This window comes from Ochotona princeps, chromosome 5 (genome assembly GCF_030435755.1).
Source record: "Ochotona princeps isolate mOchPri1 chromosome 5, mOchPri1.hap1, whole genome shotgun sequence".
Lineage (NCBI taxonomy): Eukaryota > Metazoa > Chordata > Mammalia > Lagomorpha > Ochotonidae > Ochotona > Ochotona princeps.
This window is the reverse complement of record NC_080836.1, coordinates 64,243,570-64,260,331: the sequence shown is the minus strand read 5'-3', so window position 1 is coordinate 64,260,331 and position 16,762 is coordinate 64,243,570. Positions and strand designations below refer to the sequence as shown.

The window sequence follows — 16,762 nt, the reverse complement described above, 5'->3', positions numbered from 1 at the left end:
AGGTATTTATAAACTGTCAGGGCTTTTCAAGTATTACTCATATATGGAAAGAAAAGACAAAGAGTTAATACAATAGTTTCAGATGGGAAAATACAAAACCAAAAACACGTGACTGGTTCCTGCCAACAGCAGGCTCAATGACTGACAATCACTTTGGCAATAATCACCATGTCAAACGGAACAGTCCACGTCATGATTCCTGGTTAAACAATACTGTAATTTCTAGAACCCAAGTGTCTCAGCACTAATAGGAAATAAAAATATGGGAAAAAAGATTTTCTTCAGGCTTATTCAGAGCAATGTCAACGTCAGCAAATTGTTAACCAATTTTTGAAATTACAATACTAGAAGAAATGTCACACCAACTCCTTGAGGATTCTCCAAGCATTTATGATTCATACAAAATACAAATAAACTAACACAGAAGTGCACATTTAACCCTGCAGTTAAGATAACATTAGAGCTCCGTAGTTCAACTCCCAGCTCTGGCTTCTGACTTCTTACAAATGCAGAGCCGGAGAGAGCAGAGATGGCTCAAGTGACTGCATTCCTACCACCATCCAGCAAGACTGGACTGACTTCCGGGCTTGTGGATCTGGGCTCCACCCAACCACAGCCCCTGCAGTCATTCAGGGGAGTGAACCAGCAAAAGCCTTCTCAATCTTCATTTCTCTGCCTCTCAAATAAATAGTAATAAGTGTTGAAGTAGTACTAAAACTGCAAACAGTATTACACATATTTAATTTCACTGATTTATAAGGCTTAAGCTGTTATTTTTTTATCTTCCCTATGCTATTTTACTGCTGACTCCTGCAATCTTTTTTTTTTTTTTAGATTTATTTATTTTTATTGAAAGGCGAACATACAGAGAGGAGGAGAGACAAAGAGGAAGATCTTCCATCCGATGGTTCACTCCCCAAGTGAGCCGCAACGACTGGAGCTGAACCAATCCGAAGCCAGGAGCCAGGAGCTCTTCCGGGTCTCCCACGCAGGTACAGGGTCCCAAGGCTTTGGGCCGCCCTCTGCTGCTTTCTAGTCCACAAGCAGGGAGCTGGATGGGAAGCAGGACTGCCGGGATTAGAACCGGCAACCATATGGGATCCCAGGCGTGCAAGGCAAGGACTTTAACCACTATGCTATCGCGCCGGGCCCAACTCCTGCAATCTTGACATTGAAATTTGTCCCTGGGGGGCCAGCACAGTGGTATAGCAAACTAATACTTCACCAGTGGCACCAGCATCTCATATAAATGCTGGTTCGTGTCTCAGCCTTTCCACTTTTGATCCAGCTCCCTGCTAACAGCCTGGCAAAGCAGCTGAGGATGGACAACAACAAGGCCTTGAGCTCCTACACCCACGCAGGAGTCCCACAAGAAGCACCTGGCTCCCATCTTCAGTCCATCTCTGGTTGTTGTGGCCATTTAGGGGGTGAGCCGGTGGATGGGGGATTTATCTCTGCATCTTCCTCTCTGTTAATTTAACTTCTACATAAAATAAATATTTTTTAAAAAAGAAATTTGTACATAACATTCTCCTTTACCCAAACCACAGCATGTATTTTGCAGAATAAACTTTGCCTAAGAGGTCATTAAATTAATTAACTATAGTCACAGACTCCTACCCACTGCTTTACTACTCAAATGCACACAGTGACTGCTTCTGGACCAAGGATCAAAGATGCAAGCTAGGAAGGCAATTCAAATGTCCAAGAAGTAATCAGAGGCCCAAGTGCTTACACAATCGCCACCACCTTGTTAGCAGAAAGCTGGAGTCCGGAGCTGGAGATGGAAACCGTCCCACCTGCCTTAATGTGGGAGGAGTGTGTGTTAACCACCAGGTTCAAGGTTGCCCCAAGGGCATCTTTGCTTTCTGGTTTATTTTTTTTTAATCACCAGAATCTATGTAAATACAAAAAAGTCCTCAACTGTTTTTCTGCAGCACAACCCCAGACTTGAATGTAATTATGATTATGCAGCTGATTCACTGCAGTGAGTCACACGTCCCTGACTCTGCCTATGGACTCCTTATCTCAAAGAAAATGCAAAACACATCTGACAAAATTGTCTCAAGATTTCTACAGGATGACACTACTAATTTAAACTGGAAGACACCTAATGTAACACAATGCATTTTTAATGCTTTTATATGTCAGAAAATTGCAGGAGGAAAAAAATCATACAATAAGCCATTAGTCTTTTTCTTTTTAAAGATTTATTTTTATTACAAAGTCAGATATACACAGAGGAGGAGAGACAGAGAGGAAGATCTTCCGTCCAATGATTCACTCCCCAAGTGAGCCGCAACAGGCCGGTGCGCGCAGATCCGATGCCGGGAACCAGGAACCTCTTCCAGGTCTCCCACGCGGGTGCAGGGTCCCAAATCCTTGGGCCGTCCTCGACTGCTTTCCCAGCCCACAAGCAGGGAGCTGGATGGGAAGTGGAGCTGCCGGGATTAGAACCGGCGCCCATGTGGGATCCCGGCGCGTTCAAGGCATTAAACTGTTACATGTAAACTAAAGCAACTGCTCAAAACTATCAAACAATATAAATTAAAATAACCACCTCAGCAATATTTACCTGTTGCATCAAATTCGATTGGCTGGCACCGGCGGGTAGAAGCCCAATCACATTTGAGAACTTGTCCTCCTTCTACAATCCCAGGCTGGGTGGTATTTGCTTTGGGAGCTCCTACCAGAAGAAACATCCTCCTATGACATAAAAAAGAAGAAACATATATTTTTTAAATCTATTATTTTATTGTATTCCATCCACTAGTTCACTCCCCAAACGCCCTGAAAAACCATGGCTGGGCCAGGCCAAAGGAAGGAGCTCTAATGCAAGTCTCCCATGAAGTGGCAGGTCCCTGGGCCATCTTCCACTGCTTTCCCAGGCACATTTGTAGGGAGCTGGACTGAAGTGGAGCAGCCAGGACATGAACCAGTACCCATAAGTGCTGTCATCGAGGATGCCAGCATCAGGGATGGAGGTTTTACCCACAACACTACAACCCTGACCTAAAACAAGATTTCAAATGACACAAGGCATAAATAATAACTTAAAATGTATGAGAAGCAATCATTCTTCCGATGTAATATACATTTCTTTAAAATTACTGTCTAGGGGCCAGCACTGTAGCATAGTAAGCTAAGCCTCCACCTGCAGTGCTGGCCTTATATATGAGCACTGCTCCAAGTCTCAGCTGCTCCAGTTGTGATGCAGCTCCGACTTATGGCCTGGGATAGCAGCAGAGGATGGCTCAAGCCTTTGGGTCCTTGTGCTCACATGGGAGATGAGGAGGAGGCTTCAGTTTCCTGGCTACAGTCCAGCTCAGCTGCAACCACCATGGCCATTTGGGAAGTAAACCAGCAGATGGAACAGACTGTCTCTGCACCCTGCCTTCTCCCTTTGTAAACCTGCCTTTTGAGTAAGAATAAAATAAATCTTTAAACAAAATTACTCATTGAGGATATAATTTCCTTATGTAACTGAAACTTTCTGACATGAATATATTGTTATAATTATTCATCCTGTAACATTATAAAAAATGTATACTGGTCAAGCTATATTTTATACACAGTTTACACTTTGTATAGAGAAACATACAGTGTACTATACATCACAAATTTCAGTAAGACTGTTTTTAAAGTAGATGCTCGGAGCGGGCCTTGGGTATAACAGTTAAACTTGCCACTTGGGACATCCACCTCCTAGGGCCTAGTTTGAGTCTCAGCTCTTCTACTTCTGATCCAACTTGTTTCTACTGTGCACCAGAGAAAAGCAGCAGATGACGGCTCAAGTTCTTGTGTCTGCCGCCCACACGGGAGACTTGGTCTAAGATCCAGGTTCCTGGTTTTGAGATGTGGACTCCCAGCATTCGCCTGGCTCTATTCTGGTTATTACAGGCATTTGGGAAAAACCAGTAATGGAAAATCTATGTCTCTCACTCTGTCGCTTTGCCTTATAAATAAAATAAAAATAATTAAAATATATATTAAAACATAAAATAGAAGCTAAAATATATGTACATGCATACCTATATGATACACACAGACACACATATGCTGGGTAGATTCAGGCAATCTGGTTTTTGTGGAGAGTGTGTGGATGCATGTGAGATCAGCTATGCCTTTTCTCTACCCTGAATGCTTACGCACCCTCAAAAAACAGAAACTGAACAAGTAATTCTAAATAAGGGATTACAAGGTATAGTAATGCTAAATATTATGCTATGTCACTGGAAAAATTGTCTTGCTTTGGAAGCACTATATTTCATTACACCACAGTGATTAATAATAATTTTTTCTTCACAAGTACAATTCTGGTCAAAGATTAGGACGACCATTAAATTTCTCATTCCCAAGTTAAATAAACTGAAGACAAGATCATTTCAGACCAAACTTTTAAGCACAAAGAGACCTTTTCTCTAGTTGCTTTCTACTTATTTATCCACAATAAAAGGGGTTGGCGGAGGCAATGCCATAGTGTCATAAACAGGCTAAACTTCCATTTGTGATGCCAGCACCACAGACTGGTGCCAGTGCAAGTCCTAGCATCTCCACTTCTGATTCGGCTTTCTAATGGTGTATCTGGGAAAGCAGTGGAGGATGGCAAGTGTACCTTGGGCCCCTGCACCTACCTGGGAGACCCGGGCAGACTCATGGCTCCTGGCTTCAGACTCCCCCTGCTCTGGTCTTAGAGCCATTTGGGGAATGAATCAGTGCATGGATATCTGTCCCTGTCTCCTTAAAATATCTGCCTTTCAAATAAAATCAAATAAATTTTAGCAAAATCAGAACTGAATTTACTATTTTCTCTACATAGAGTATAGCACAGACACTAGATACCAAGAACTAACTAGCTTAGTTCCTGCTGTCATTAGAGTTTACATTCCTTTCGAGGCAAGGAAAGTAGCCAACAAAGAAACAAACTGCTCAGTTACAAGTCTTATGAAGCAAGCAAAAAAGGGCTGAGAGAGATTACTTGCAAATAGACAAGGGCGAACCACTTCCAATTAAGCACAAATTTCTCTAATGAACTGAGAGGCCAGACTTTCAAATAAAAGGAGCTTTCTTGAAGGAAAAGTATATTTAAAGAATGGGGAAGAGAGATCTCTTTTAGATAAAGTAGTCAGGGAAATTATCTCCAAGGAACTCCCAACTATACTAAGAGGAACAGAAGTAGACTAGTCCCTAGGAGTGTGGGAGTGCCGATGGTGGCGGGTGCGATGAGGCAGAATATGAAGAGGAGGAAGGCACCGCTCTGGAACCCAGTCTCCAGGAGTCAGAAGGCACCCACGTGTGGCAGAAGCAAGACAGCAAGCAGGCAGATGACGTCTGAGAGTCTGGCAAAAGCAAGGTCATCAAGGGCCTCATAGCAGTGGTAAAACTCTGAGTTTTATGCCAAGATCCATTTAAAGTAAACGTCATGCCCTGTGGGAAAAGGGTGTGGGTCAAGCACAGGAACAAGATGGACAAAAGCAAGAGATCTGCATCGTTCTCGGGGGAGGATGAGAATGACCTGCAGCAGGAAGAGCAAAGAAAGAGACGGGTGGACAGATCTGGGACAAGACTAGCTGGTGCTTGAACATGCCACAAAGGGAAGATTAAAGGCTGCCAGGAGAACCCAGACAGCATGCAAGAAGAAACCAGGCAACTTACAGAAAGAATAAGCTTGAATTCACTTCTGGGTATGAGACCTTAGATGTCTGTGTGACACCTGTGTGCAAGGTGGGACTCTTGAGATCAACCTGGGAGATGGTTGAATCAGGTCACAGAATGGCCGAGTTCACTAGGGACAAGCCATGCAAGAGACACAAGGAGTGAGCTCTGAGGACTAGTGACATCTGAGAGTCAGGAAGAGAAACAATCTAGGAGATAAAATCTTTCTTGTCAAGAAAGAGACTCCCTGGGTGCTAGGACCTGTGGAAAGTCGTGGAAAGCAAATTCGGAAGCAATCAATTCACCCCATTTCCCCTAAACCTCGATCCTTCCCACCCTGATAAACCATGTAATCTTTTATTAAAAGAATAAAAGTCATTTCAAAGAGACTGAGGGAATGGCATTGTGGTATAGTACATAAAGCCACTGGAAGCAATGCTGGCATCCATATGGGTTCACGTCCCAGCTGCACCACTTCCAATCCAGTTCCCTGCTAATGTGCCTGGGAAAAGCAGTGGAAGATGGCCCAAGTTTCTGGACTCCTGTCACCCATGCAGAGACCAGAAAGAGCACCTGGTTTCTGCCTGGCCTGACACTGGCCACTGTGGCTATCTGGAGAATGAACCAGCAAATGGAGTAACTCTATCTCTGTCCTCTCTCTCTCAAAATCCAACTTACAGATGTAATTCAATAAATCTTAATTTGTGGGGGCTGGTGCTGGGGCATACTTGGCTGTCTCTGCCTACATGCCCACATCCCATATGAGCTACAGTTAGAGTTCTGGCTGCTCCAACCCCCATCCAGCTTCCTGCTGATGTGCCTGGGAAAGCAGCAGAGGATGACCCAGGTCCTAGGGTCCCTGCACCCATACGGAAGACCTCAAAGAAGCTCCTGACTCCTGGCTTCCAATTGACCAAGCTTTGACTGTTGTGGCCTTGGAGAATGAATCATAAGGAAAATCAGTCTCCTCCCTGTCTCTCCTCTCCCTAACTCCGCCCTTCAAATAAAAATAAATATTTTTTAAAAGCAGATTGAAACACAGAAAAAAGAAAAACAAGAGAGACGTACACAGTATTAAATAAACACTATCATCATTATGACTCCATTTCTTTAAATATTGTCACGTGAATCCTTCTGGCAAAGGAAACATTTACAGCTGCTTTTCTCCTTTTTGAGAGGTGGTGAACAGACCTACATCTTAAATATAAAGTGCACTTACTTTAACTCAACTTTGATAGGTCCTGTAAAATCTCATCCAGACTAGATGAGACCTGGCTGTGTCTGGACAGCTAGGTAGGAGTACTGTTTCATAACTGTACCCTAAAATTCACAATTCAAAATAAAAATGCTACTCTCAAACTCCACCCTGTTTAATAAAGGGTTTATGCAGTCATATTTGGCATCAATAAAACACCGATGCTGACTCTTGAGCATCGTAGCAAAATTATTTTGGGTAAGAAATCAACCTGTCATTCATCAAGAAGGTTTCTTATGGGGAAAAGAGTAAGACTCAGTAAAAGAACCCCACGACCCACAAGTAAGAGACCAGCCCTTGTCAGTACAGCTCCCTTCATATTTTCTAAGTCAGGATTGATTTTAACATGGCTTAATCACTACATGAAACAGTTTAAGTTACAGTTCCGAAGTTTATATGTATGAATATATAAATTAGAGATTTTTTTTCTTTCCAGTAGATCAAATATTTTACTACAGAAATCACAGACTGACCTCCTTCAACTGAGTTCAATGATGTTTGAGTACATGCTGGGGAGAAAAAAATTTTCTGGGTAAACGTATTTTTCAAGGTCCCTGACAATCACAAGGCCCAAGTCACTTATTCTCCTAAGGGCCCTAAGAAAGTGACAAAGCGGGCGGGACACAATAGCCTGGTGCCTAAATTCTCACCTTGAATGCACAAGGATCCCATGTGGGCACCAGCTGATGTTCCAGCTGCTCCACTTCCCATCCAGCTCCCTGCTTGTGGCCTGGGAGGGCAGTGAAAGATGGCCCAAGGCCTTGGGACCCTGCACCCATGTGGGAGACCCAGAGGAATCTCCTGGCTCCTGGCTCCTGATTCCAGACTGGCTCAGCTCCGGCCATTGAGACCACTTGGGCGAATGAACCAGCTGATGAAGATCTTTCTGTCTCTCCTTCTCTCTGTAAATATGCCTTTCCAATTGAAACAAATAAATCTTTGGAAAAAAAGAAAAAGGCAAAATGATAAAGCATAGGTAAATAAGGAATCCCAGCATTATAAAAGCTAAAGGTTCCAACAGCTCACACTAGGAGTACGTTAGCCAAATTCGTCTAGGCACCTGAAAAGAAATCTTACTCCTGGACTCTCATTATCTAACACATTACTGAACACTGTATAATTTATTGTCAAAATTAACTTTCCTATTTTATGAAAAATGGCTTCTTTCAGCGTAGGGGACTCTAATTCATCTGTATGCCTTCCATGTGTGATAATTCAAAGCAAGTTTCTAAGTTGACAGTAGAATGGTAAATAAATCCAGTAGCTACAGGTCTCAACTTTAAACTAGCCACATATATAAACCATTTCCACTATGCCCAACCACTCTAGAATTCAGAAACCATCTTCTACTAAAACATCCAATTATTTAAATCATCTTTAAAACAATTTCCCTATGTAACATCTCTACTTGGTTTCAAATTTCACACCCTCCCTAACTCGGCACTGTAAGACAGAGAGGGCTGGAACGTTAAGAGGGACAGACTTTAACACAGGAAAAAAGACTGCATGAGGCGAGGTCCCTGAACGAAAAGAGCACTCTAGTAGTAGCACATAGCTTGAGATCCGGGGGCAAGAAGGGGACAAGACAGAGGTTTTTCATCACGCCGTTGGCACATCATGGGTATGAAATGATGGCAATTAGATGTACTAACACGGATGTTCATCAAGTTCTCCTAAGCATGCCTTCATACGCAGCCTTATGCATTGCTGAAATGCCACAGAAACGGTGGGAAAATATAAAAGGAATGTGCTGGCTTTGAGGGGGCTAAAGAATAAAGTTATTTATCCAAAAGGGCATCATGATATTTAAGTTAATTTTAAGAAATGTATCTTTCTAAAAGAGCAAAATGAGAAGATGAAAAAAGTAAACTCACAGACACAGACATAAGGTTAAAGTCTTAAAAGGGAGTCACACAGTGAAAAGAATAAATATTTGCATAAAGGATGGTAAAATATGCTACATAAAAAATTAAGCAACATAAAAAGCAACAAATTATGAAAAACAAAAGCCTATTAATGAAATGCTTATAAAAATGAACAGTGGTTACTTCAAGCCCTTTAAGAATGTCTACAACAGCTTAATTTGGGTAACAGAAGTGACAGCAGAAAAATACAAGGTTTGCAATATAAACAACACTGTCTAAAGGAAACAACTGGAATCTAAACATTACATGCATAATAAATGAATTGAAAGGGTCATTTCAGATCTCTCCACTGAACAGAAACAGCAATGCCCACTGTAACTACTCTACAAAGAATTGTCCTAAAGGCTGTACAGAGGATAAAACTTTGAAAATCTGAAAGCATCAGAAAAGTACTATTTGATGTTATTGGAACTGAAAACAATTAACATAATTAATAAACTATTCCCTAACAAAGTAGGAAACATAAAACACAAAGCCTATTTTAATCAGTTTTCTTACATGGCTATTAATATGGTCAAGTCATGAACGAAGACGAAGAAGGAAGAAGGTCGAAAAGATGGCTTGCTACATTATCTCACAATGATGGACAGCTTGGGGGCACACACAGGGTCCCACAAGCTTTCACTCAATGAAACTCTAAAACTGAACAACTTAAGTTTTGTGTGTTTGTAACTTGCCACTCATATATTCCAATCCTCTCCAAAGAGACTGGAAAGCAGAGCAGGATGGCCCAAGACCTGGGACCCCTGCTACCCACCAGGAAGATCCCGGATGGACTTCCAGGCTCCTGGGTTTGGGCTGGCCAAGATGTGGTCATTGCAGCCTTTTATTAAAAACTAAGATAGAAAGCGAAACACCTCTGTCCCTCTTCTTCTCGCTCCCTTCTCTCCACCTCTCTATATTGCTACAACACTGTGCTTCAAATGAACAAGTCTTCTCAAAAAAATGTTACTAGGATCCCCATCGCCACCTCTCTTTCCAGATGTGATACCTGCATTAAATGGGACTTCAGATTTAAGGTTTCCATCCACGAACAGACTATTAATATTTAGAAAAAAAGTATTAAAAATATAAGATGGGAAGGACAGAAAAACAATGGAGAAAGAGGAGCTGTAGGAGTGAGAATGATACACTGGGAGGGAAGGAGACAGGAGGAAAGGAGAGAGGGAGGACCAGCGATGGGAAGGAGAGAAAAAGGAACAAGGGAGGCAGAGAGATCCGAAGGGGAAGCGAGAGGAGCCGAGGAACCAACCTCTAGGATGCCCTTTGGATGCACTTCCTATCCTCAGAGTACTGAGGGCAGTTCCTTCAGGGAATGTGACCTTGACTACCAAGAAGGGGCAGGCTGCCAAACAATGACAAGTACATTTTTCAAACCCTCCAAATGAACTAAGTTATTTGGCTGCTTTGAGCACTGACCTTTCCAAGATACAGCATGTTTAACATATTTAGCTGATTCTGGGTGGACCAAAGAGCCTTCACCAAAAGAAATTTGTGAGATATTATTATGCATGAGAAGAGAAAGAAATATGCATAAAATGGTGTTGGGTGTTATTTCAGAGATGTAATTCCAGTTTCAGATTTGCTTTTCATTTTAAAAACTGTGTGACACAACAAACAATTACATGATGTAAAACAGAAACAGCAACTACACATCCCATGGATTTTCCCTTTTTCTGGATTGTCCTGCATGCCTATGGCCTTAATTGGGAGTCATCCACATAGAACCTGCTTTCTAAAGTTTACAGTCTGTGCAAGAATATTATTTATCACGGGGAAAATCAAACAATATAACTAGTTCATGAAAGCAAACTGGAGACACTTAAAGTGCTATGGCAGTGACTTCAACGGTGAGGAGGAAAAGGGGACCAAAAATTTTTAAATATGTGCAGGTTGGGAGAGAGAGGGGGCCCAACTCTGAGTTAGCAATTTGGATGTTCTCTCTGACAAGAGAAGCATTGTTGAAAAGAAGGGGGAGGGAAGGGGGTAGGATTCTAGCAGCAGAAAGCACAGTACATTAAGGATATTTAAAAAAAAAATAACAGAAGCAAAGATATTTTCAGGTCTCAACCAAATGATGAAATGAGGAGTTAGGGAGGAGGTGGGTGTCCAGGTGCCAGCTGTGATGACTGATAAGGTGGTTGACCTGAGAAGCAGAGGTGGTAACAAAAAAAAAAAAAAAAACACCTAAACAAGGAAGGATTTCTAGGACTTTCTGCCTGGTGACTAATCTCTGACTAATATTAGAGGAGAGCAGGAGGAGAGAAGAAAAATAGAAAATGAGAGGGAGGAATATGAAATTATTTCCAGAGCAACAGAAAAAAAAAAAAAAACATAGGTACATCTAACATTTCTTGATGCAAGAGTTCTTTTATTAAAGTGAGCTAAGAAGTCAAAGGAATTTAAGCTAGAGCTCTGCTGGTAAATCTATGATGCAGCCAGGGAAGCAATTTGATTGGAAAACCTCACAGGTGTTACCATGTGAGGGCTGAGAGTTCCCGACAATTTTGGAAGAACTTGTGCTTCCAAGGCACTTTCACCCCCACATGTCCTTGGGAGTCACACAAACACGCAAGAGCTGTAAACAAGGTTCTATTTATGACTAACAAAACGAAAACTGTAGCACAGCCCAGTTTGGGTTCCCTGCTGCTCCACTTTGGGTGCAGTTCCCTGCTACTGCAGCTGGGTTAGCAGTGCACTCAACTGGGAGACCTGGAATAAGCTGCTGGCTCCTGACACCTGGCTGGCCCAGCTGCAGACGCTGAGGCCATTCCTTCCTAACTCTTCGTCTCAAATACAAACATAAATCTTGGGGAGAAAAAAAAAGAATGTAAACCCACTGTTCCTCATAATAGTATTATTTTAAAATAAGCAAATAAAATGAGAACTATATCCTATAACTTTTAGCATTTGAAGATTAAACAAAGAAGGTGGTCCAAGCAATTGTTTCCTTCTTAAAATGTCAATATTTGGGGACAGACATTTGTTGTAGTGAAGATGTTGTGTGGGACACCAAATACCAAAGCAGAATGCCTGGATTCAAATCCTAGCTCTGGCACCCAACTGCAGCTTCCTACTAATACAGGCCCTGAAAGATGAGTGAAGTAACTGGGTCCCTGGCACACACGTAGGAAACCCAGATCCAGTTCTTATCTCCCAGTCTGCCCAGGAAATGAACCAAGAGATAGATTCTTTTCTCTCCCTTCCAAATAAATAAATAGATCAGTATTTGAGTGTTAAAAGGAGGAGGGTATGAATTTCAAAGTATCCTCAGATCCCTTCTTTGCTCCCTCAAGCCCTGACCCAGTCTCAATTTCCTTAACTGCTTCCCCCTAGTTGTCTGGTGGTTTGTGCTACAGAATGAAATGAGATACAAGCAAAAGAACATTATGAATTATAAAAAGAGGTTGATGTTGTGACACAGAGATTAACCCTCTATCAGCAACCCTTATCCAGCTCCCAGCTGATGTACCTGGAAAAGGAGTAGATGAACCAAGCACTTGGGCACCTCCCCACCAGGTGGGAGATTTGGAAGGCGTTCCAAGCTCCTGAATTCAGCCTGGCCCAGCCCTGGCTGTCGCAGCCATTTGGGAAGTGGACTAGCAGACAGCAGATCTCTGTCCTCCTCTAATTCTGCCTTTCAAATAAATAAAAAATCTTTTGAATTTTATTAATATAAGATATTGTTTTATAGTTAAATCTGATGTACAATTTCACATTTCTCAATTTTATTTCCACCAGAAAAACATGACTTTAATTCTCGGCCTTCATACACTCTTTACATTGTATGTACCTTAAAAAAATATGCTCACTGTAAATTACTATTTACAGAAAAATATGGAATGCTAATTTCATTTTTCAGAGCTTAAAGCACTTCACTTGAAACCTAAGACAGCTCTGTAGAAATCTAGAGGGGACACCCTAACATTTTTGTCTTATTGCTTCATCTTTCTTTCTGCTAAAGAAACATTTATTTATTCATTTTCACAACCAACAATACAGACAAACACAATAATTTTCTAGAATGAAAAGCAAATGAGAACTCAAAGCAACTCTACAGCCCACATTATGTGGCCACCTAAAGGGGAAGACACAGCAGGAAGGGATTTCATAACCATTATTTCCTCTATAATCTCTTCCTCAAAAGAACTCTGGGCCTGGCGCAATAGTGTAGTGGTTAAAGTCTTGCACACCCGGGATCCCATATGGACGCCGGTTCTAATCCCAGCGGCCCCTCTTCCCATCCAGCTCCCTGCTTGTGTCCTGGGAAATCAGTTGAGGACGGTCCAAAGCCTTGGGACCCCGCACTCATGTGGGAGACCCAGAAGAAGCTCCTGGCTTCAGATTGGCTCAGCACTGGCCATTTTGCAGCCACTTGGGGAGTGAATCACTGGAGGGAAGATCATCCTCTCTGTCTCTCCTCCTCTCTCTACTCTCTCTATATCTGACTTTCCAATAAAAATAATAAATCTTTAAAAAAAAAAGAACTCTAATTAATAATTTTGTATTATATGGGGTTTTTTTCCTCTTAAGAAAATTATGGTAACAGCAGAAAACAAGAACCACCATAAATCCAGCTGGTAATATTTTCAATAATATTCTTTGGACTCAATGTTAAATTTAAGCATCTCTTAACAAAATTCAGAATAATTTTATGGTAGTTTTTGTTTAAGCGCAAAAGTTCCATAAGTATAAACCTTTGGACAAATATTTTGTACATGTATGTATGCATGCATGCATGCATTGTACATAGGCATGTTGAAAACAATCTCTGTTGGCTTCCCCTGAGGTTATTCGTAGGATTCCCTAGTTACTAACAAAACATTCAATTTTACCACTGAAAGCCATGGATGCCATCATGTAAACACATTAGGCCAGTGTGTTCAATGAGCCCAAGGACTACTGAAGGGCTGCAATCAGGCCTTAGAATCAGGGACCGCAGTTCAATATGACTGCATTTTCCATGGTTAAAACACTTAAAAGTCCATCAGCTTGTCAGATAACTTCAAAGTGTGGCAGCAGAATTAAAAGCAACATTTGAAAATACCCCCCAACTCTCATCTAAATGCTAACTTCACAAAAGATATTTTACACATGATTGTTATACCTGTTTGAGTTCCATTTAAAGGAAACACATGGATAAAACTAAAATGAATGTTCTGTCATATAAAGAAACAAAAGGAGAAAATATTCAAGAAAAACAATTTTAATAAGGCTGGCTTAAATGATGAGTTCAGATGTGAAGGTGGCAAATGCCTCCTAAAGGGAATGATTATTTTTATCACTTTGATTTCCCTGAACAGGAAGCACTTGTTGGTAGCCACAAAATGAATTTGCTACCAAACATAAAACAAAACAAATACAAGCCCAGTTTGTGCACTAATCACATACAATCTATATGCTGTTATAAAGGCTGTGGCAACATCCTGAAAAATGCTGAGAGTAAATCCTGCTGAATACTGTAACAGAGAAATATTTAGTACACTGTCAACTTAATCACACATGTATTAGGAAGATGGTCCTACTCAAGTAAGTACTGACCATGAAAATCCCACTTCAAAAAAAATAAAGAATATCATCTATAAGCAACATATAGTTTGGGGCTGGCATTGCAGCATGGTAAGTAAGCCTGTGGTCTGGACAGCCAGCAGCCCACAAGGACACTAGTTCCAATCCTGGCTGCTCCCCTAATCCAGCTCCCTGCTAATGCACATGGGGAGCACTGGAGGGTGGCTCAAGCGCTTGGGCCCCTGCCTCCAAGCAGGACAGGGGTGAAGCCCCTGGCTTCCCTCTGGTCCCGCCCTGTGATCTGGACTATTTGGGGGAGTTGACTTGGCGATGGAAGATTCTCTCCCTGCCTCTTTGATTCTCCTCCTCCTCCTTCTCTCCCTCTCCCCCCTTCCCCCCTCTCTCCCTCTTGTAACTCTAACAGATAAATAAAATAAATGTTTTTAAAGTTCTGAATTTAGACATAACCCTGAGAAGAGTTTCTCTCTTGAGAGGAAGATTTAAACATCATAAAACATCCAGTGAGTACTCATTAAATCAGAATTTCTAAAGAAAGCGTGGGGGTAGGGCGGCGAGAATGATGTCAGCGCTCAGCAAAGTCAGAGGCAAGTTTCAATCCAATAATGACAATAACTTGAAAACCATGCTGCTCTTGGCAACACCAAAAGCGGGCCACTGGAAAACATACCTGAGTTTTTACATTTTGCAGATGCAAACAACCTGCACTGAGTGAAAACTCAGGAAAATAAATAAACAAGTAAGAAAGAAGCCTGTTCTTTGTGAACAATGACTTAAATAGTGCATCCCTATAAAAAGAGCAGATGACACATTCATCTATTCAACTTTAAATGCTCTAAGGTCTGCCAGCGATAAGACAATGTGAATGCACTTCAGTAACAGATTCATTTAGTGTGGGAAACGAGAGGAAGCAAAAATGGGGAAGGATTTGTTTAGGGAGAGCGAGGAGGACAGGGCGTTGTGCCTGGGAAGCCGAATAAGGCTCCCTGGTCCTGGAGGAGTGAGATGAACCGCTCGGACCGTGAACCTCGGACACCAGCGCATGCGGCGCGCAGTCAAGCAGAACCAGCCTTTGTTGATTCCCACCGGGCCCCACTCCGAAACACAGGTTTGCTCCAAAGCTCTCCCTCCGCTCCCAACCAAGTGTAAGAGGTGGGGAGCGGCCAAGAACTGAGTGGGTGGTGGCCACCTAGGAGTTCATCTTCCTCACATATTTCATCCAGCCAGGAGATAACTCATCGCGGGGGTGGGCAGAGTGGGACAGAGAGACACTGAGATCTCCCCAAGCGCAATCCCGGGGTGCGGCGCAGGGGGATGGGGGCGGGAGGGAGGTGGCAGAGAACACAGGGTGCGTGAGCGCGGTGGGGGAGGGGGCCGGCTCGCGGTCCAAGTGCGGTCACTTACGAAGACGCGCTGGGCACGAAAAAGTCCACTGCGAAGCCGAAGTAACTTCCCTCGGGGCCAGAGTACTCGGCAGGACTGTCTACGTCTAGGTTGAAGGCATCACACAGAGGTAGCAGGAGCCCAGGGAGAAGCAGCAGGAGGTAGCGGCGAGGGCGAAGACGCAGCCGCGGCGGCGGGGAAGCCATCGCCGAAGTGCGCCCGGGGTGCGGAGCCCGGAGCTGCGGCCACCCTTCCCGAGGCGCACGGTGCCCGCGGCCCGCCGCCTGTGCGCGCCTCAACTTGTCAGCCGCTCGCTTCCCGGCTAGCCCGCCACGGCGCCTGGATAGGGCGGCCGCTGGGGAAGTGGGGTGCTGGGCGCGCGAGGAGGGTACGAGACCGCGCGGGCGGCCCGGCCTCCCTCCCGCTTGGCCGCTCCACGCTGGGGCTGGGGACTGCTGGGCAGAGCGCCGCACCTCTGGCCTGGGAGCCCCAGCCGGCAGTGGGAGGAGGAGGAGGAGCCGGCCGGGAGGCTGAGCCGCCCAGCCCAAGGAGGAAGTGGGGGCGGAGAGTTGTTCTCCGGCTGGGGAAAGCACAGCGCACTTCCGTGCTCTCTCCCGCTGCCTGTCCCAAGCCTAGGGCGCCTGGTGCCGGGGCCCCAGACCCTCTGAGCCGGTGCGGGCCACAGGTCTGCAACACGGGGACCTTGTTTCGAGGCCCGCTAGTTGAACAGCGGCCAAGATCTAGTTTCTAAACCTTACCGGACAGGACATTCCACCTAACCCTGGCCATGCCAGAAACCTCCCTGGGGTTTTGGTTTCAAAGTGCGGAGAGCTTGATCCGCTTCTCCTGCATCTGTTCCTGAGCTTGGCTGACTTTCACCAAGGAAACTATAATTAATGGTCATTTTCCTCCCCTACTCCACCCCACATACCAACACCAAAATTACCAACTTCCCGCATGCTGGCGTGGTGCAGCGTCTTCCGAAAGAGATGTGTGACAGCTGAACTTCACAGTCCCA

At 43.6% G+C, this 16,762-nt stretch overlaps 1 protein-coding gene across 1 annotated transcript in view; it reads right to left on the bottom strand.

Moving 5' to 3' along the window:
• The window catches only part of ITGAV (integrin subunit alpha V), a 105,612-nt gene extending 89,359 nt beyond the window's left edge, over positions 1-16,253 (bottom strand). The window contains exons 1-2 of the mRNA XM_058664703.1: positions 15,766-16,253; positions 2,576-2,706 (exon numbers count right to left, since the gene is read on the bottom strand). Of these exons, the coding sequence (XP_058520686.1) occupies positions 2,576-2,706; positions 15,766-15,950 (316 nt within the window). The 5' untranslated portion in view covers positions 15,951-16,253. The remainder of the gene's footprint in view (positions 1-2,575; positions 2,707-15,765) is intronic.
• Between the last annotated feature and the right edge of the window lie 509 nt (positions 16,254-16,762).